Source organism: Otolemur garnettii, unplaced genomic scaffold (genome assembly GCF_000181295.1).
Source record: "Otolemur garnettii isolate 467f Iridium unplaced genomic scaffold, OtoGar3 scaffold00046, whole genome shotgun sequence".
Classification (NCBI taxonomy): Eukaryota; Metazoa; Chordata; class Mammalia; order Primates; family Galagidae; genus Otolemur; species Otolemur garnettii.
This window is the reverse complement of record NW_003852441.1, coordinates 7445335-7467953: the sequence shown is the minus strand read 5'-3', so window position 1 is coordinate 7467953 and position 22619 is coordinate 7445335. Positions and strand designations below refer to the sequence as shown.

General features: G+C 42.2%; 1 protein-coding gene across 1 annotated transcript in view; it reads left to right on the top strand.

The window, feature by feature from the left end:
- Window positions 1–22619, top strand: part of DNAH9 (dynein axonemal heavy chain 9) — a 373298-nt gene that overhangs the window by 152549 nt on the left and 198130 nt on the right. Inside the window, exons 33-38 of the mRNA XM_003791085.1 lie at window positions 3741–3868; window positions 5082–5190; window positions 7229–7376; window positions 11618–11792; window positions 16533–16706; window positions 17197–17404. Coding sequence (XP_003791133.1) covers window positions 3741–3868; window positions 5082–5190; window positions 7229–7376; window positions 11618–11792; window positions 16533–16706; window positions 17197–17404 — 942 coding nt within the window. The remainder of the gene's footprint in view (window positions 1–3740; window positions 3869–5081; window positions 5191–7228; window positions 7377–11617; window positions 11793–16532; window positions 16707–17196; window positions 17405–22619) is intronic.

Genomic DNA, 22619 nt, shown 5'->3' with positions numbered 1-22619 from the left:
TAAGGTTCTGTCCTTTCAGCCTCCTTCTGGACGGGAGCTTCTGTAAAAAGCTGGCTGCAGTTCGCCATCTTGGCTCCGCCCCGCCAAGCACTGTTTCTAATTTGTTTTGCTGACTACCAGTGAGGCTTAGCAGCTTTTCCTTCTTACTGATCTCAGTAATAACAAGCCCTTTTGTGATGGTATTTCCCCTTGTTTTTTTTTAATCAGGTTTTGAGAGTTCTTCACATGCCAATGATATATATATTTTTTTTTTTTTTTTTTTTTTGAGACAGAGTCTCACTATGTCACCCTGAGTAGAATGCCATGCCATCACAGATCACAGCAACCTCAAACTCTTGGGTTTAAGCAATTCTCTTGCCTCGGCCTCCCAAGTAGCTGGGATTACAAGTGCCCACCACAACACCCAGCTATTTTTTGCTATAGTTGTCATTGTTGTTTAGCAGGCCCAGGCCGGGTTCAAACCTACCTGCCCCAGTGTATGTGGTTGGCGCCCTAGCCACTGAGCTATGGGCACTGAACCCACATGCCAAAAATATTAACCCTTTCCTGATGTTCCCCCACCCCATCCTTTGTCTAGAGACATTTCATGGCGTATTTTGCTGTTCAATTTTTAAAAACGGAAATTATGTCTGTTTTGTCTTCTTAGCATCTGAGATTCCTATTTAGTTTATGACTTTTTCTAACTTTCAGCTACAGATATGGTATCATAAATTTGATCAATAAGGATTATTTTTACATTAACATTTTTTTATCCATCCTGAATTTATGTTGGGGCTTAGTATGAGGTAGGGTAGAGAATCAATTTTATTTCCTTCCAGATGGATAATTGATTATAACAGCACCATTTATTAAGTAAACCATCACTTCCCTCTGAATTTAAACACCAGCTTGTCATTTATTAAATTGTATATATGTATTGAGATCTGATCCTGGTCTTTCTCTTCTGTTCCACTTACCTTTTCATCTAATCCTATACTAATATCGTTTTACTTCAATTACAATCATTTTATAACATAGTTTAATATCTGATAAGGCAAGTCCCTCTCCAATAATCTCTTACAATTTTCTTGATTTGTCTGAAGCACTCCTTTTTTCATATTAAATTTAAGCCTAATAATATAATTTCAAACTTGAAATTCTAATTAAGATTTGATTAAATTTGTACATTAAATCTGGGAAAGTTGAAAAAGAAATGCAATACCCATAAATCTGCATTCATTAAACAAGATAAGTCCCAAGTAAATGGAGTCTAGGCTTTTAAAAATATTTAAGAGAACTTGAAAAGTCAGTTATTTCAATATATCCTTTTTCAAAATTGAGTGGTTCCAGTATGCCGAAAAATAAGTACATATAGATATATAAAAATTGGCAAATTACCATCACACTCAATATAAACAAAGTTATAGAACTTCACATCCTATAAATAGAAAGTGTTCGTTTTTTGGAATACTTTAAGTTGATTCAGGTAAAATTTCCAGAAATTGTATTGGCCACAGAGGAAGAGATAATGAATTCAAAATTATCGATTTAAAGGTCACATTCTCTGATAGTAATGCAATAGAATTAGAAACAAATAACTAGAAAATCTCCAAAAATAATTTTACTATTTTCAAGTCAAGAAATGCTCTCTTAACCTCTGCATCAAAAAGCAATTAAACTGCACCTCCTTTAGGGAGTAATAAAAAGAACACTTCATACAAAAACCTGTTGGCGCCATCTAAAACCTATAAGGAAAAACTTTGAACTTGCTCTATCATAAAGGCTGGCTGTAAATAAAGGAAGTTGGTATGCATACAAGAAATTACTCAAGCTAAACATGAAGAAAATGAGGGAAAGGAAAATAATAAAGGTAAAAGCTAAAGTTAGAGGAACATTTTAAAGTTACAGAAAATAGAAATAAATATAAATATTGGTTCTTTGGAAAGACCAATAAAGTAAATCCATTGCAAATATAATTAAAGGGGAAAAAAGAGTGAAAATATGTATGATTAGGAATTAGAAGGAGATATAACAGTAGATGCAGACAAAACTAAATTAGAAGAGAATATTTAATTAAATGACACATATTTTAAAAGTATTTAATAAAAGAAATAGATGAACCCCTAGCAAAATATAAATTAACAAAATTTACTCAATTAGAAGTAGAAAACTTGAGCAAAATAATTAAAAGGAAAATTTAAAAATAATAGCAGGAAAAAAATAATTTCAGAGTCATAAAAAAGATAGTTCTCAAATCATTGTATGGAATGGAATAATCTTAATGTCAACTTTTATGTCAGAACCCCCAGAAGTCCAATCTTATTTATTAATATTGATGGACAAATTCTAAATAAAATATTTAGCATCTCAAAAGAATAATATATTTTGACTAAGTAAAAGCCATTCCAGGAATGTAAGGATAGATCAGTTATTTCTTAGAGTATTAACATAAAGTATTGACAAATCAAAGGGCAAAAATCACTTGATCAATAAATAGATACTTAAAACTCCATAGCCATTCCTAATAGAAAATTTCTAAGTCAAATAGGAATAGAAGGAAATCCCTAACATATGATAATAAATACTCTTGTACCTAAAGCTGAAATGAAAACAAAATTATTCTGAATAATAATACACTAAAGCTGTTTCTGTTAAAATCAGGAACAAATCAAGGAGGCCGATATTCAACATTATCATTCCTCATTGCTTACTTTGGTTCTAGAAAACACAGTAAGACAACAAAATGGAATTCATGGTGTGAATTGGAAGAAAGGAAAGTATTATTTTGCTGATTATGCAGCTTGATACCTAGAACAGTCATGAGACGTTATTGAAGAAAATCACTAGAATTAATAAGAAAATGTATTAAAAGTGAGTATAAAATAAATACACAAAATTTAGTAGCTTTTCTCTACACTAGCAACAGCCAAATAAATATCAAAATACAGCAGAAGGAAATCTCATTCACAGTAGCAATAAAATCTATGACATATTCAGGAATATAGTTACCCAAAGAAATGTGAATTTAAAATTTATTAAATTGGCTCTGCGCCTGTGGCTCAAGTGGCTAGGGCGCCAGCCACATACACCTAAGGGGGCTGGTTTGAAATCCCAGCCCGGGCCCACACAACAATGACAGCTGCAACCAAAAAATGGCCGGGCGTTGTGGTGGGTGCCTGTGGTCCCAGCTACTTGGGAGGCGGAGGCAGGAGACTCGCTTGAGCCCAGGGGTTGGAGGTTGCTGTGAGCTGTGAAGCCACAGAACTCTACCCAGGGGGACAGCTTGAGGCTCTGTCTCAAAAAAAAAAAAAATTTATTAAATTTATATTAAACAATATCTGAATAAATGAAAAGATGTGATGTTATTGACCAGGAAGGTTTAGATCAATATGTAAATTTCATGTAATTGATAATCAGAATCACATTGAACCCTCCCCCAAAGCCAGGGCTGCAATTACAAAGGATAAAAACTTTGCCTGACTCCATCATGTCTTAGTCACTTGCTGAAAGGATTCAACGGATTACTACTTACTGCTAGTACTATCAGGCATTGCTCTTGTTGATGGTGCAGAAAGTTAGGTGGAACAAGGAGAGAATACACCTTGAGCACTGTCAAGGTTCTTGGCAGAACAAGATACAAAACCAGGTCTGATCTGCCTTTTCTATGCCTTTTCCTGAGTCTTATTGCTCACAGGGGAATGTTATGTTAAGAGAATGATGATTAATAAGACGAAAAGTAAGGTGTCAGTGGTTCCTTTTAGGACTGTTTTCCTCCATCATGAGGGAGCTTGCCAACATCACCCATGACGGGCCCAAGTGGATCTTACTGGATGGAGACATAGATCCCATGTGGATTGAGTCTCTGAACACTGTCATGGATGATAACAAGGTACCCCAGTGGGAGGGTCCCTGCCTCATTGTGGATGCAACCGGTTCACCAGGGTGGCAGACACATTTGTACACCAAGATTCCCCACAAGGGCTGGCCCCGAGTAAGGCACCATCACTGGTGTCTTTACCAGACGCCTCAGAACAGCACATTCCCACAGGCAATTCTGCTCACTTCCGTGGCACCACCATGGCTCACACCACTTTTTGGCATTGCTGTAATTTCCTTCAGAAACTTCTACACTTAGATTCATCTATTTTTTAGAGTTGAAAAGAATCTTAAATCACCTATCCAAACCATTTTTATTGTTCCTTATTTTTTTTTTTTTTTTTGAGGCAGAGTCTCATTTGTCACCCTGAGTGTAGTGCCATGGCATCATAGCTCACAGCAACCTCAAACTCTTGGGCTCAAGTGATCCTCATGCCTCAGCCTGCTGAGTAGCTGGGACTATAGGTGCCCACCACACACCCAGCTACTTTTTAGATACAGAGATCTCCCTCATGCTCAGGCTGGTCTTGAACTCCTGAGCTCAGGCAATCCACCTGCCTTGGCCTCGCAGAGTGCTAGGATTATAGGCATGAGCTGCAGTGCCTGGCCTATTACTTTTCCTTTTTTACACATAAGGAAACTGACCTTCAGTCAGTTTCCTTATAAAGAAATTTCTAGAGGTCTGCTGCCAAACATCTTCTGTGGTGGCAAATATTTATCCATTGGGAGTGTACTTTATTTTTTGTAATCAATGAAACCAACTGAATGCTAATACGTTGGCTGCCCCTAAACTTGTTCAGAAAGCACATCCAGATTAGAAGTTTTAAAACAGCTTCGACATTTACAGAGTCATGGAAATAAAAGTGTGTTCTCCCAGATGGACTAGTTTAAAAGGAACAGTAGTAACGCTAAACCTTAGCTTTTCTAATACTTTCATTACTCCCTGTGGTGCAGTTCATTCAGATCATCGGCATCAATTTGAACCGTTTAAATAATGTTTTTCTAATTCAGCACACACACACACACACACACACACATACACACACAGTTGTAGGAAAAGAAAAGAGGGAGAGGATTACTGTAGAAAATTTTAAAAATACTTACAATCACAAAAAAGAAAGTAATCATCCATAATCCCACCCAACAATAATCACAGATGTCCTCACCAGCTGGGAGCTCACGCTAACTCCCTGCTCCATGGCATGTCCCCTCCCTGCTGCTTCCAGGTGCTGACCCTGGCCAGCAATGAGAGGATCCCTCTGAACCCCACCATGCGGCTCCTCTTTGAGATCAGCCACCTGTGCTCAGCCACTCCAGCAACCGTCTCCAGAGCAGGTACTGGCCGAGAAGGGAACGAGCACAGAGCTGGGCAGCTCACACAGGTGCCTCCGAGCTTTACCCGTGGTTCTGCTGGCTCAGGGAGAAGCTCCGAGCCAGAGCCAGAAACCCAGCCATCCAAAACACAGGCCTAGTTCTCAGCCCTAACCCATATCCACAAAGGCAGCCTAGCACCATAAGGGCAGGGCGAGGTGGTTTTGTTAACTCAGAAATGCTGTAGTCAGAGGTAGGGAGATAGCTCCTGAGCCAGACTGCTGTCCTCTGCACAGAAGTGTCTCAAATTCAGCTCCTTTTAAGCCTGTTCAAAGCTATGCCCTGTGGAGACAACTAAATGTCACCAGTTCTTACTAACTCCTGGTGCAAAATAGCAACTTTATACCGTAACTTTTCTCAGCCTCCACCAACCAATGGATTAACAGAGACTAGAGGATAAAAAGAGCTCACTTGGCATAATAATCCAATTTAAGAAGCAGAAAGGAGAATGGCAGTTGCCAGGGCCTGAGTACAGGGGTGGGCCCTGCTGTGGAGTGGGCACAGAGTTTCACTTATGCAGGATGAGTAAGTTCTAGAGGTCTGCTGCGTTGCACAGCGCCTGTGCCGTACTGTGTACAGGCAGCCCCCAGATTACAGGCGAGATGGACTCTGTAGGTTTACACCTAAACTGAGTCTGTATGTAAGTGGGAACAAGTACCTATCACCTATAATAGGCGACATTCAGAAATGCAGATTACGTGCCAGTCAGATGACTGTGCCTCGGGGACTGCCTATACTTAAAAATATCTGTCAAGAGGATAGATCTCATGTTAAGTGCTCTTACCCCATACACACAAAACTTGGAGGTGATAGACATGTTCATTACTCTGATTGTGGGGATAGTTTCACAGGTGTATATATTCTGGGTCCCTGTGGGAGCTTTGAGACAGAACGTGTTATGGCCCATGATTTCACTACCAAGAAATATAGCTGACAGCGTCCTTTCCGATTCGCCCACGCATGTTTCAACTTGCTTGGCTTATCGGTGCTGCTGGGAGGGCTTCAATTGTTTTCATCCACATGGATTTTATGTTTCTTGATTTATGTGCATCACAAAACTTTTATAATGACCCACATATGTGTGTGCCCAAACTCATCAAATGCTATATATTAAATATATGCCCTTTTTCATATATCAATCATACTTCAATAAAGTTGTTAAAAATATTCTTTAAATAATAATAAGATAAAATTAAGTAAATAATAAAAGAAAATACAAGTCATTTAAACAATAAACTTGTTCAGTATCTATAATAATATCAGATTCCCTTTTAAGGTGAACACAGGCCTAGAGAATTGTCTCTCCCACTCTGTAACAGTTTCCTAGGGCTGTTCTTATAAAGGTAACAAATTACCACAAACTTGGTGGCTCTTAAAACAACAGAAATTTATTCTGCCACAATTCTAGAAGTCAGACACATGACATCAAGTTAAGCTCCCTTCAAACTGCTCGGGAAGAAGCATCCTTCCTGGCGTCTTCCAGCACACCTGTTCCCTGGCTTGCGGCCCCGTAACTCCAGTCTCTGCCCTCTTCACATGGCCTTTACTTCTAGGTGTGTCCCTTGCCTCTGTGTCTTAGAAGGAAATTTGTAAATGTCCTACCCAGGTCACTTAGGATAACCTCATCTCAAGTTCCTTCACTAATTATACTGCAAGGCCCCCTTTTCCAAATACGATTGCCTTGGCCAGGGATTAGGACATGGGTTTGTCTTTTGGGGGATCCCCATCCACCCTACTGCTTATTCCTACACTCCCATGTCAGGTGCTGCTGACCAGTCACAGCCTTTTTTCCTCCTGAGCCGAAAGGTGGCCTTAGGGTCCTCTCAGGCCTGCCTCCATTTATCGGTTATCAGACGACTGGAGCTGTTCCTCAGTAGCAGACTCATTTCTCTCTAAGTCCAGTCTTCTGTACATTTTCCAAACAGACAAGATAACTCCCCAGGGTGACAAGTATACCCATGTGTGTGGAATATTCACTGAACAGTTTTCTCGGTGCCCACAGGGATACTGTACATCAACCCAGCAGACCTGGGATGGAACCCTCCAGTGAGCTGCTGGATTGACAAGCGAGAAATGCAGACAGAGAAAGCCAACCTGACTATTCTGTTTGACAAGTATCTTCCCACCTGTTTAGACATGCTCAGAACCAGGTAGGCCAAGAAATAAGGAAGGCAGCAAGTTGAAGCAGCAATAAGGAGCTCACAGGCTCACACCTGCTGTCCTGCTGCTGTTCTGTCCTCTCCCCAAAGTCAGATGTTCCCAGAGCATCCCCTTCCAGGCATGGCAGATGGCAGAGGGAGACACACATAGAGATGTCCAGGGGATACTTATTGTCAGTTAAGGTAAGAAGCAAGGTGTGCAAAGAGGAGGAAGATTAGAAGTGCCTCTCGTAAGTCCCACGTGGGTGTATCGAGAGGCTGTCTGCTGCAAAATCAGATAACATTCCCGAGACTTGGATCCCTCAGCGTGCAGGGAGAGTCGCTGGTCCTCCTGCAAATGAGCCACAGGCCACATCAACAGACCCAGGGAGAAGGTAACACTTGTTAGTGATACCACTCCCCATTCCCAGCTGTGCGTTTGTGGCCTAGAATGCAGAGGTATCCAACATTTTTCTCTGCCACGCTTTGGAAGAAGAGTTGTCTTGGGCCACACATTAAATACACAAACACTAACAAAAGCTGGTTAGTAAAACAAGGTCCGTGCAGACTTTTTGTGATATCTGACACCACAGATAAGCAAAATGACATCCTCACAATATCAGCACGTGGCCCACAGCCACAGGTTGGATACCCTTGGCCTAGATAATGTAGGATGAGGCATAATGCACTGTTTGACCAGTCCCACTGTGCTGGACACTGTGAGTTCACTTTTCCTGTTATGGGTTTGTGAAACTAAAAGCAACAAGCCCAGCCCACCTATCACTTAAACAACCCAGAGAACACGTATTATGCAAGAATACTGGATGTATCGGCACCGAGGGCTTGCCATGCTTGCAGCCTGATTTTGTCGGACACTCTTTTTTGTGCCGTTTACCACATCATTCCATGAATCTGGTACCCACCCCCTAGTTCAGCCAAGAATGGGCATCAGTGCTGGTACTGTGAGGGCAGCATGACTCAGAGCTTTACAGCACTGGAAGATTCCACAGTTAGGGTCAGGGTTGTTTCTCAGACATTAAAGTCCACCACTCACACGGGTCCCTGGTTATTCTTCTGCTGACCTGTCAGGCACAGGACGTGGTTGTGCCTGCAGGTGCTGGAGATGGTGGAATCCCAAGGGGGATGGCATACTGCAGATGCCAGGAGCACATTGCAAGGGGGCCCCAGACCAGCTTCCTCCTCCTGGCCCACCCCTGGAAAGTCCACCTACATTAAAAGTGAATTTTGTGTAACTAAAAATAAAGTTGCAGTTACATCATTGACCTGGTGGTCAATATTTTAGATATTTAATGAAACAGTTATTAATTTTGATTTCATAGTTTTTATATTTCAAGATCAATAATTATTTTTTCAAACATCAACATTTTCATAAGCCTGTGAAGAGCTTTTTGCCCCTGCGGCTCATGAGCTCTGTGGTCTTAGGATATAATGAGATAAAGTGGCCCTGGTATCTGAGGAGGTCTGGGAGTGGGAAAGAGTGGCTAGTGACACAAATGTACAAAGGTGGCAAAGATTAAAATAACCAGGTAAGAAAGGGTTAGGTTTCAGGAAAATAGTCTATCCTGTGCTTTGTTTTGTCCTGAGACACTTGTCTGATGTGTTTCAGACAGAACAAGAGATGCCAAATTCTGTGTATTTGTGCACACATGTGCTCATGTGTGTGTGTGTGTGTGTGTACTAGGGTGTGCACAGGACTTTGCAACAAGCTCTGAAGATTCTGACTGTATTTGTTTTGTTTTGTTTTGTTTTGTTGAGACAGAGTCTCACTATGCCACCCTCGATACAGTGCTGTGACATCATAGCTCACAGCAACCTCAAACTCTTGGGCTCAAGTCATTCATTCTCTTGCTCAGCCTTTCCAAGTAGCTGGGACTACAGGCACCCCCCCCAACAATGCCTGGCTATTTTTTGGTTGTAGTTGTCATTGTTGTTTGGTAGGCCCGGGCTGGGTTCGAACCCTCCAGCTCTGGTGTAGGTAGCTGACACCTTAGCTGCTGAGCTATAGGCACCGAGCCAATTCTGTATTGACTCCATCCAGATACAATGCTCCTGCCAGTCTTGGACCACTATGATTATCAAGGAAACAAAATAACAATAGCTGTCATTCATGGACACTAGCACTAAGTGTTATTTCATTTTGTTCTCATATCCTTCTAAGAGGGCAGACCTCCCACAGGGGAGGGTGTCAAGGCATGGATGCTGCCCTGGCATTGCAGCCGGTTAGCAACAGAGGGACTTACTCTGAAGCCTTATTTCTGTTGCATGCACTTATGGTGTCATAACGCCCTTTCTATGGCCCTGTTACAGCAAACCTGTGTGATGTTAACATATACTAATTTTTTTGTTGAACAAGCAGGCCCCATAGGAGTGATGCTAAAGCCACTCTATTTTGTTTCCTGCTGTTCCTTCAAAATCATTATATGTGGCTGGACGGAATCCAGGCCAATGTCCATGATGCTTCTGGTCACTCTTTGGTAATGAAAAGGGGTCTGATCACTTCTAGTCACACAATCATATATACTGGTGTGCGTCAGTCTAGTGAAAATTTCAAGACACAAACTCCATGTGCCATGGAAGCTTCTGCCTCAGCCAGCAGCTTAGGCCTGCAGTGGGGAAGGGGTGCATCTCGACTTCTCTCCTTACTCTGCCAGTGGCCTGCTCCCCAGGGTCAGAGGGGGACAAGGAGATGAGAGGAAGGGGCGGGAGAGGCCTTTCCTCACTAGAACTGGAATAGCTCCATTACCCTGCCTATGACTGACTCCAGGTCTCTGGGAGCTTTGAGAGCACCTAGGACACTGGGGATCTCCCATCTGCTGTTTCTTGAAGAAAGTGCCTGCCTCTCACTAACTAGTCATGTGCTGCTCCTCATACAAGCCCTGTCTGTCTACCTCACCCCACCAGGAAGTCCCTAGGCCAACATTTGGACACCCCCTCAGGTGCACAGCCCACACCTGGATTCCAGGAAAGCCCCGCCCCTCCTTTACTGTGACAACTAGAGCACAAAGTGCCCAGAGAGGCACCTCTCTACACCTCACTGTGAGACTGCCTGTCTCCTTAGGGTTTCCAGGTGTGGGCCCTGTGTGTGTGTCTATGTGTGTCTGTGTGTGTGCATGTGTGTCTGTGTCTGTGTGTGTCTGTGTCCGTGTATGTGTCTGTGTGTCTGTCTGTGTATGTCTGTCTGGGGGCGGAGGTCATGCACACTCCTGCTTCCTGGGCACAGGATGTCTTTCATGTCTTGATATCTGCCTTTCAGTTGAGACCTCTAAAGCCAGAACTAAAAGCAGAAACGTCAGGCCAGGGCACAGTTCTGGGGTGTGTTTTCAGATGAAGAGCTCTGTTCAGTGAATCATGATTGCATAAAATAACCATTTGTTCTGTCCACTCTACTACTCCCCAGATAAGAGTCTGGTCCCAGAAAACATGTTTTCAGTGTGTTTAAAATGGAGGAAACTCTCTGAAGTGATGAAGAAAGAGGGTAGACCTCAGAATTGCATCCAATTCAGGTGCCTTTTGACAACTGAAGGAATTATGAAAAGAGTGAAAAAGTAAAGTATTCTGGTGCAAATGTCCTTGTGATAAAATGATTTTTTTCTTCAGAGTAGATAACTAGTAATGGGATTACAGGATCAAATAGCAGGTCTACTTTCAGCTCTTTAAGGATTCTCCATATTTCTTTTCATAGAAGCTATAGTAGTTTGCAATCCCACCAGCAGTGTACAAGTGTTCCCTTCTCTCCACATCCACACCAGCATCTGCAGCTTTGACATTTTGTGATGTAGGCCATTGTTCCTTGGGTTAGGTGATATCTCAGAGTGGTTTTGATTTGCATTTATCTGATGATTAGGGACAGTGAGCATTTTTTCATGTGTTCATTGCCCATTCATCTGTCAAAAAAATAAAAAAGATATTTCAGGGGGAAAAAGTGAGGCATTTACGGGTTTTATTGAAGCCGTCTACATTCCCCCAAGGACTGTGAAGGGATCATTGATAGAAAAGAAGGGGAGGGCTAACGGAGGGTTTCAGAGGAAAGGAATCTTCATCTCAGGAGGACTCAAGCCCAAGACTACTTAAGGGGAATAAAGGCTTAAGTAGCACTGTGGTCATCTATAATCCCAAGAAACTTGACAAGTCTTGAGTTCACCAAAACCAAGTTGCTTTTATAGCTGCCTGACACCACCTCTGGCTTGGGGCACCCATGGTGTTCCAGAACACATCCCCTTCCCTCTTTGCAGATTTAAGAAGATCATTCCAGTCCAGGAGCAGAGCATGGTTCAGATGCTGTGCCACCTTCTGGAGTGTCTCCTGACTGAGGAGGACATCCCTGTGGACTGCCCCAAGGAAATCTATGAACTTTATTTTGTGTTTGCTGCCATCTGGGCTTTCGGTGGAGCAATGGTCCAAGATCAGGTAAGGAGATGTGCTGAGGTTCACACCCATGTCGAAATCTGCAGCAATAAAAACAGACTCTCCAGCAAAAAGATTCAGAAGACAGGACAGCTGTCAGAATTAACTATGTATTACTCTGCTAAAGACTTCAGTCACCCTAGTGGGCCTCATGGGGTGAGACAGATTGGGATTATGGTGTGTTGGGAGGTGTGGCTTTTTGAGTTAGTGAACATACGTGTCTCTGATTTCTTGGAGAGTTGTACTGTGTTTGACTTAGAACAGCTGCTGGTATGTTTATACTACTTTGCCAGATGATGTGTGTTTTATAGAGAGGTGGAAGGATGCTATGCTGTAGAAGCTGGAGTGGAAGGCATCACTTTGCCCTTCTAAAAGTGTTCCAGAACAAGCCTTTATCACTACATACTAGGCCCGAGTTCACCATAGTTTCTCCAATACACCCAAACACAGAAATGTCCAGAGAATATTGGACCAAAGGTTAATTGGCAGCTACAAGTAGGACACCAAGGTATTATTTATCTCATGGTGCTGATTGCTATAGCCTCATGTTGTTAGGGGTCGGGATGTTGGCTTGGAATATCTTAGCACCTTATTCCTCATCCTTCCTGTATTCTCAGCCTTTTTCTTTACTTATTTTCCTCCAAATAGAAGACATTTTATCTAGAAACAACATACTCAGTATTACGCAAACCAGTCTCCTACAACTAATTCTAGCCATTAGGCAATATTATTTAGAGGTTAAGAACATGGATTGTGTTAGCAAATTTTTAACCATACATTAGAGTTCTAGTAACAATAGGTGCTATGCTGAGAAGAGATCTGTTCACCTTTGACTTACTCACCTTGTATAACCAAAACTTTGTACCCTTTGGTCAATACTTCTCCTCTGTCCGTGGTGCCTCTGGCTGCTTCTATGAATTTGACTATTCTCGATTCATCATGTAAGTGCTATCATGTAGGGTTTTTCCTCTTATGCCTGGATCCTTTCAGTAAACGTAATGTCCTCCCGCGTCATCATGTTGTGGCAAATGGCAAGATTTCCTTCTTCTCTAAAGAAATTTGCAAAAGGGAGCGATCTTATGTTAAGTGTTCTCATCACAAAACAAAAACAAGGACAACAATAATAATAGCCAGATAAACAAGAGGGCAGTGATGGGTTTGAAGTGTGAAGGTGATAGGTCTCGTGCATAGATTATGATGAAGGTTTCACAGGTGTATATTGACCTTCAAATGCATCATGCCATATGCATTCAATACGTGCAGCTTTTTTCTACGTCAGTCATGCCACAATAAGGTGGTTTATAAAATAAACTGAAAATAGCAAAGTAAAGATAAAAAAGAACACAGATTGAGGATTTGAAATATAACTGTGCCACTGTTATCTGGGGGATCATGGGCAAATAATTCACCCTCTCTCCACCTTATTCTCTCCATGAGTGCAAAGGTTAGAGTGGGTGGCACCCAGTTTCTGGGATGAATTACTCAGCATGGATACATGTGTGGCACAGAGAGCAACCCACATGTGTTATTATTAATATTCTCCTAGCGTTGATACTCAGTTTTCCAGGTGGAACCTGGTGCCTCTCTCATAACATAACGGGAGGATCAGAACAAACTGCAACTGCGAAGACACAATTTACTCATTCTGGTCTGAGTCAATTGTGGGGCTCTCTCAAAGAAAAGTAAAAGCTTTCAGCCTCCCAGGGCAAAACCAAGTTCTAGGAATCCAAAACACAATTAAGCTGGGACAAAAAGAACTAGCCATTAATTTCTTTTCAGTTTTCACCGGCCTTGGTGTGGCCTGCTTCCTACCTCCCATCACTGCTTAATGTGTGCGCTGGTGGTCAGAATTTAAAAAGTGGCTCTCACATCCTCAGAGGAAGTGGCCTTTTCCACCCCCTCCCAGAGCCAGATGCCCTGGGGGCAGAAGGGGAAATCCGCATGGGCAGGAGGAGGCTGGACCTGCAGTTTGACCTCTGAGATTCCCGTGCGTCTGGTGTGCAGTCCTGGAAGCCTCTCTGCAGACTGCTGTTTTGACAGCTTTACATTCCCCCTTTGAGAAAAGGATGCAGAGAGTTCAGAAGGATGGATGAGACCTGGCTGAAATGCACAGAGATCTCAAATGCAGAGGTCATTGCCTTCTATCAAATGCAATCTCTGACCTTTCCGCTGGTGAAATGTCAGACAGCAACCACTGGGCTCCTCTCCCAAGTCAGTACCAAGCAGGCAGTGGGGTTTCAGGATGGAGATACTTGGTCAATTTTTCTACTTCTGTATAGAAAAATTTAAATCGACTCAACTCTTTTTAAAAGCCCTGGAGAAAGCATCCCTCCAGGTGTCCTGGGCTCTGGAGCACTCGGCTTGCTTGCCTATGGGGTGAGGATAAAGGAGAAAGCTTTTAGCAGCAGGGGACGTCCAAAGACCCCTGTGCAGCCTACATTAAAGCCAAACACCAAGAATAGTGCTGTAAATTGGAAAGTAGGAATTTGGCCAAAATATTCACATCAGGAATACCAGCAGTACTTACATTTAAAAAGCAGTCATTAAAGCCAAATAGCAGTGCAAGATGGAGCCTAGGCTGGAATAGATGGTCTGACTTAAAACAACAACAAAAAACCAAAAATGGACCTGGCTGAATACTTTGCAGCCTTCACAGAAAATGATTTCTCAGAAGCACAAGGCAGAGAGAGCACCAGATTACATCACTGAAAATCTGGGTTCAATTCCCAATTCTGTCTTTTCATATATTAAATAGGGATCTCTTTAACTAGCCTAGGAATTTTTGAAGCATTGTGAAGATCTAATGCAGTGAAATTGGGTCCCCAACTCTAACACAGTATGACAGTAAAGTCTTAGTGTCATCCAGGTCAAAACAGAGAAGAAGACTAGGGAACTATCAGAATCCAAGGGAGATGCCAAGTTTAGAAGGAGCCTTGGCTTGGCGTCCATAACTCAGTGGTTAGGGCGCCGATCACATACACTGGGGCTAGTGGGTTTGAACCTGACCTAGCCCTCCTAAAAAACAACAATGATAACAACAACAACAACAACAAAAAAAAAGCTGGCCATTGTGGTGGGCACCTGTAGTCCCAGCTGGGAGGATGAGGCAAGAGAATCACTTAAGCCCAAGAGTTGGAGGTTGCTGTGAGCTGTGACACCACAGAACTCTACCAAGGGCAACATAATGAGACTCTGTCTCAAAAAAAAAAAAAAAAAAAAAAACAAATTCAGCAGGCACCTGTTCATAGTGTCAAGTCATGAAAGGACTGTTGGACTGGCCCATCAGAGGTCACCTGTCTTTACAGTGTCCAAGTATAGTGGAAAATAAGGCCAAATGGCAGATTACAAGGGGCTGTGACAATGTTGGCAGCACCCAGCCAATGGCTCGGTTGAGAAATTGACAAGATAACTCAAAGGTGGGATGAAGGGTGAGCAGTAAGGAAGTTCCACCTGGCCTTCTTTCTAGATGTGGCCCTCATCTCAGAGTTTCCATAGAAACCTAATAATATCTTGTTTTCATAGAAAGTAAAAGGTCTTCAAGAATTTAATCTATGAGTTAAAAATGATGGGGTAGTGGGGGCAGGTGGGGGGCAGTGGTGGTCCCTGAGGCTTCTGATCGGAAAGAACGATATTGGGAAGCTACATGTCCCTTTGAGCTAAATTCAAATTAGAGTGAGAACAGCAAAACAAACCTGTCCTTATCTAGAGCCTATTTCCATTCTCATTTTAAAGCAAAAGATTTCAGTCCTACTTTCACAATAGACCCCAGAATGAGAAGCCCCTCTTTTGGGAGTTCAGGTCTGCTGCATGCACCCAGCTCCGTGATCTTTCCAGCCTTTGAACTCTATCTCTGTCCCACTTCCCATGAACATTTCCTAAAATGTCCAATCTGGGCCTTTTTTCTTTTTAGAATTTTTCTTAGTTTTATGTGTTCAAAGGGTGGATTTGCTCTTCTGGAAGGTTTCTGGGAGCAATAGGGGAGTGTGTGTGTGTGTGTGTGTGTGTGTGTGTGTGTATGTATTAACTTGAACATAGTAAGACAGTCTGAGTATGCAGGTGCCCACCCCATCCTTAAAGGGCTCACAATCTCATATGTTTGCATTTAGAATTTATAACCTAACTATTCCTTCATCAGGAAGACCAGCATAGCTTTGTCTTTCCTGCTGCTCCTAGATTTTAGAATTTTAGCTCTTAGAAGAACCTTGGAAATCTTTCTTTCTAGGACCCTTGTTTTAAAGATGAGAAAACTGAGGCACAGAAAGATGAGATTTCCCAGTGGTGGCATACCTTATCCCCCTTCTGAGGCCCTTCTCACTCAGCCACCCTGTGTCTCTTGGTGTCAAAAACCACCATTTTATTCCAACCATTCCAGGTGCCATCCTGGGGATGACTCAGAACCCCAGGCATCTAGGAAATGGGGCAGGTCTGTCTCTTCAGGAGTTTTTTGACCTACCCGTCTTGCGTCCATGGGTTCCCATTCTCCTCACACCCTCCCACTTCTGCTCTCTTTGTCCTTAAGTGGCTATAAGATATGCCAGTACCCAAGTGTTTTAGCTGGGTGGCCAACTCGGTGTGCCTATACGTGCCCCAGAGCTGCAGCTGTCCACAGGCAGGAGAGCTGGCCCACCCAGCAGGCCTGTGGAGGCAGGAGCACTTCATGTTCCTACTCTGCCCTTCTGTATGAGGCCATGGCCTTGTTGTATTCAGGAGGACCTTGATCCCTGACCTGCTTTGTTTTGGTAGCTTGTGGACTACAGGGCGGAGTTCAGCAAATGGTGGCTGACACAGTTCAAGACGGTCAAGTTTCCTTCCCAGGGCACTGTCTTTGACTATTACATAGACCCAGAGACGAAGAAGTTGGAGCCTTGGTCCAAGCTCATCCCCCAGTTTGAGTTTGACCTAGAAATGCCCTTACAGGTGAGTGGCTGACCCACCGAGGACATGCAGCTGTCCTCAAGGACCTGCAGTGACTTTAGTAGTGACCTTGTATCCATGTCTGAGCACGCAGCCTTGCTAGGAACTAGTCACCCCCAGCTACACACCTTTGAGAGGAAAGCACAGATAGGAAGAAGCCACAGGGTCCCCTGAAGGCGAGGACATCTACACACCAGAAGCAACTGGTATTCTGAGGGCAGAGGGGAGGAGCCGGCCAGAGCAGAAAATTATAAGATACTCCAGGCATCAGAGGGAAGAGAGTAGAGTGGGGAGGCAGAAGGGGGTAAGGCTTCCTGCCCAGCCACGGGGGCCAAGAATGGGCTGGAAGGATAGTCCTAATGTGAATATTGGGAAGATGCTCCTGACTGCACTGGTGTGGGGAGCCCCTCCTTCAGGAACCTCTAGAACGTTGGGTGGTACTCCTCCCTGGAGCCGTGACCCCACCAGCACCCCCATCATGTCCCCGCCCTAGGCCTGTTTGGTGCACACGGGCGAGACCATCCGTGTGTGCTACTTCCTGGAGCGGCTGCTGCAGCGGCGGCGGCCTGTCATGCTGGTGGGCACTGCAGGCACCGGAAAGTCAGTGCTAGTGGGAGCCAAGCTGGCCAGCCTCGATCCCGAGCAATACCTGGTGAAAAACGTGCTGTTCAACTACTACACTACATCAGCGATGCTGCAGGGTAAGGAGCCCAGGGCGCCTGGGGTGGGGCCAGGGTCTCGGTGGCCCTGTCACCAGGCTCAGAGCTGCAGCTTCTGCTTGTGGGTGTCTGCCTGGCTGGACCTCTTTCATGCCCCTTCCCGGAGCACCTCCACCTGCCTCTCCAGCACTCATTAGCACAGCTGCCATCCACCTTCCTCTGTTCTCCTCTGGACTGTCAAATTCAACTCAGCAGCCCTGCGCCTGGGTGACAAAGAGAGGGGTAAGTTGGGAGGATATTTGCAGGGACTCGCAGACATCTGTCAATGGAAGTGTCTCTAGAGAGCATTTAATTCACCCCTAGTATCTTACAGATGGGGAAACTAAGGCTCAGGGGAAAGGACGTGGTTGCTCAAGGTGATAAGCAGACTTCACATGCCTGACTTGTTTAAATCTCAACTCTTTGTAGTCTGCCTAGTAGATTCATGGTTACTCTTTCTTATTCCAGGAAGATAGACAGGTCTGCACCTCTTTGCCAGTCCAACAAGTATTCAGACTATCCGTCCTGTCCAATTCTTACTACTGATCTCAATTCTTACTACTCCTGCCACTACACTGATAATAATAATAATAGCTGACATCAATCAAGCACTCACCAGCGCATGTCAGTCATACTTTATTTCAGGCCTCTACATATTTTTTTTTTTTTACTTATTTAATTTTATACAGCTCTGTAAATAAGGTCATTTGTTTCCTCCATTTTATATATGAGAAAACTAAGGGAAAGCACAGAGAAGTTAAATGAGCTACCTTAAGCCATATGGTAGCAGTGGAGCCAGGGTCTGACCCAGAATGTCTGGCTGCACAGCCTGTGCTCTTAATCAGTAGGCCAGTGACTGTCAACAAGTGTGCCATGGCACACGGGTGTGCTGGGAGAGAATCTTAGGTGCACCATGAAAATCTTTAAATATCATTAATCAAATTATTTTTAAAAGAAGTTCAAAGCACAGTAAGTATATTCTTTTTTTAACTCTTTTTTTTTTTGATCAACATAATTTAAGTGTGCCACAGAAGTTTAACTATAGGTTCAAGTGTGCTGTGAGATAAAAAAAGGTTGAAAAACACTGCTCTAGGCTATTCTGCCTCTGAAGCAAGAAAATACTTTGGACACTGCAATTAGTACTCAAAATTCTTATTATTATCATTAGCATAATTCAACTTTTCTAGGGCAGTGATTTTCTAAAACTCTATTAAAATGGTTTTATGATATAAAAACAAATTTTAACAGAGGGTAAAAATGTCTGGCCAAGGAAGAAGAGATGAGTTCCTTGCACTGCCCTTATCTGTTGTTCTTCTAGACTTTCTCCTTTCCTTTGTTAAAACTTAGAGAATTATTTTTAAAAATCTCAGAATGCTGTCAAATGCAGCCAGGATAAACACTGGCTTTCATTGAAGCTGGACATTTACTAAAACACAGCACTTTTTATCTCTTGTTCATCCTATCTTGGCTTTTCCATAATGTAAACCTCAAAGCCACCTCCTCTATTACATTTAAAGCAGCTGTCCTCTAACTTCCCCTACCCAGAGCTGTGAAGGACTGGGGGGTCAGCCGAAGTCCAGAGCAGCCATTACATATAAAAAAGATCCACTCAGCTACTAAAGATCCTAATACGGATCAGGACATGCACGTGGGCTCTGATGAAGTTAGTTGCTAGGGACAAGATGGCTGACTGGAGCCAGCTTTCAACAGAAGTTCCTGTCCAGAGGGAAGGATTATGACCAGAAACTACCCAAAAACGCTGAAGACTGGGAGCTGAGCTAAGAGAGAAGAGTGCTAACTGCACATCACCTCTGCTGAGGCAAGCTGCGACTCCAAGAAAGCAAATTTCAGCTGAGATTTCAACCCAGAGTCACTAATCCACTAAGATCAGAAAAAGACCAGCTGAATACAAGACAGAGCCACCTAACCCCACCACACCAAGTAGGTCCCCAGTGCCTCACACTGTGATACTGTATGGGTCCTTTGCAAAGCTGTAGGGGAAAAAGCTACAGTCACCAGTCCCAGATCCTTGGGAAAAGGCTGGTTAACCACAACTACAGGAACCCCCAATCCAATTTCACCTTACCTGTCCATCTAGCCAACCAGTGAAAAATAATCATGGTGCAAAATCAGCAGAAAAACTCTGGCAACATGAATAATCAGAGTAGATTAATTCCCCCAAGAAATGATAAAACAAACACACCAGATGATCCCATTCTTAAATAAATGACTGAGATGTCAGAAATCAAGTATAGAATTTGGATGGTAAATATGATCAACAGAATGGAGTTAAAGCTGGAATTAGAATTTCAAGGAGTAACTCAAACACTGTCTCAAGAACTCAATGAATTCAAATACAAAATCACCAAAGATTTTGATACATTGATGCAAGAACTTGCAGCCCTCAAAGATCTGAAAAATATAGTAGAGTCCCTCAGTAACAGAATAGAGCAGGCAGAGAAAGGATCTCTGACATGGAAGACAAAGCTTTTGAATGCTCCCAAATGCTCAAAGAGGAAGAGAAGTAGAGAGCAAAAATGGATCTTTCTCTCACAGAGCTCTGGGATAATTCGAAGAAAATTAATAATTCCTTTATAGGAATTCCTGAAGGTGATAAAGTTGCTTCACAAAGCGCAGATGCTCTACTCAAAGAGATACTGGAAGAGAATTTCCCAAACATAGCAAGAGATTCTGAAATTCAGATAGCAGACAGTTTCAGAACCCCAGGACAACTGAACCCAAATAAAACATCTCCCAGACACATTATAATTTACTTTGCCAAAGTTAATATGCAAGCAGCCAGACATAAGAAAACCATAACCTACAAGGGGAAGAAAATTAGAAGATCTCTCTGCTTAAACCTTTTAAGCTAGAAGAGGGTGGTCATCAACCTTCAATCTTCGAAAACAAAATAACTTGCAACCCAGGATCCTGTATCCAGTGAAACTGAGTTTCGTTTATGATGGAGAAATTAAATACTTTAATGACATCCATGCATTGGAGAAATTTGCCATAACTAAACCAGTTCTCCAGGATATTCTCTGACCTATCCTCCATGATGACCAGCACAATCCTCTACCACCAAAGTAAATTCACTCAGAAACTTTTGATCAAACTCCAACTTCCACAGTGGCAAAAGGATTAAAAATGTCTACTGGACTTTTGAAAAACTCAGTACCCAAAATACTATCAGGCTTATCAATATTCTCAATTACGGTGAATGGCTTAAATTATCCTCTAAAGAGGCACAGGATGGCTGACTGGATACAAAAACTCAGGCCAGATATCTGTTGCATACAAGACTCTCATCTTAAGATAAATATAGACTCAGGGTGAAAGGATGGTCATCTATAATTCAGGCAAATAGAAATCAGAAAAAAAGCCAGTGTTACAATTTTATTTGCAGATACAATAGGCTTTAAACCAACAAAAGTAAGGAAAGATAAGGATGGTCACTTCATATTTGTTAAGGGCAACACTCAACAAGAAGAGGTTTCAATTATTAACATTTATGCACCCAATGAGAATGCACCTCAATTTATAAGAGAGGCTCTAAAAGACATGAGCAACTTGATATCCTCCAGCACCATAATAGTAAAGATTTTGACACCCCTTTGGTGCCTAGATCCTCCAATAAGAAGCTAAGCAAAGAAATTTTAGATTTAAAATTAACCATTCAACAATTGAATTTAACAGACATCTACAGAACATTTCATCCTAACAAAACTGAATACACATTCTTCTCATCAGCCCATGGAACATCCTCCAAAATTGCTCACATCTTAGGTCATAAGTCTAACCTCAGCAAATTTAAAAGAATAGAAATTATTCCTTGTATTTTCTCAGACCATCATAGAATAAAAGTTGAACTCAGTAACAACAGGAATCTGCATACTCTACTAAATCATAGAAACTAAATAACCTGATGCTGAATGATAGCTGGGTCATAGATGAAATTAAGAAGGAAATTACCAAATTTTTGGAACAAAACAATAATGAAGACACGAATTACCAAAACCTCTGGGATATTGCAAAGGCAATCTTAAGAGGGAAATTTATTCAATGTACATAGTTACCATTCAATAAAAAAAAAAAGAGGGAAATTTATAATTGTGGTATATGTATACCATGGAATATTATGCAGCCTTAAAGAAATAAGGAGACTTTACCTCCTTCATGTTTACATGGATGGAGCTGGAACATATTCTTCTTAGCAAAGTATTTCAAGAATAGAAGAAAATGTATCCAATGTACTCAGCGCTACTATGAAACTAATTTATAGCTTTCATATGAAAGCTACACCCCAATTATAGTCTAATAATATGGGGAAGAGGGAGGGGTGGGAGGGAGGATAGGTGGAGGGAGGTTGATTGATGGGACCGTACCTATGGCCCATCTTACAAAGGTCCATGTGAATCTTTCTAAATGTAAAATATAAATGTCCTAACACAATAACTAAGAAAATGCCATGAAGGCTATGTTAACCAGTTAGGTAAAGATATTTCAAATTGTATATAAAACCAGCACACTGTCCCCCATGACTTCATTAATGTACTCAGCTATGATTTAATTAAAAAAAAGAAAGAAAGAAAGAAAGAAAGAAACTACCAGATGCTTTAAGTGCTTTAAGTAAGAAATAACTACCCGACTATGATGTAGTCTAAGCTGAAATCCAATGGGTCAATGAACCAGGGGGCCAGCAGGAAACTGTTCTATTCAATTATAGAAAAAATTTTGGCATTATCCTTCAGAAAAGAAGAGTAAAATGGGCTATACTACTAGGACAGGGACAAGAGGCAAAATGTCAAGTGGACTTACAAAAAACAAGAACTTCTGAAAGCCCTGGTGAGACAACCTAAAAAGTAAGAAACCAGAAGTTCCTATTATGCTTCTTTTTAACCAATGTAATCAGCAATTCTAGTACTTGTAGCTGAATATTGTATGACTAGATATAATTAGGTGCCCTGGAAAGATGATGAAAACTATTGTTTGGTTTAAAATGTCAAACAGTCAGGCACAGTGGCAAGCACCTGTAGTCCCAGGTATTTGGGAGGCTGAGGAAAGAGGCTTGCTAAAAGTCAGGAGTTTGAAGCAATAGTGCACTGTGATGGTCACACTTGTGAACAGCCACTTTGCTCCAGCCTAGGCAACATAGTAAGAACTTGTTTCAAAAAAAAAAAAAATTAATAATAATAATTTTTAAAATGCCAAACAATGG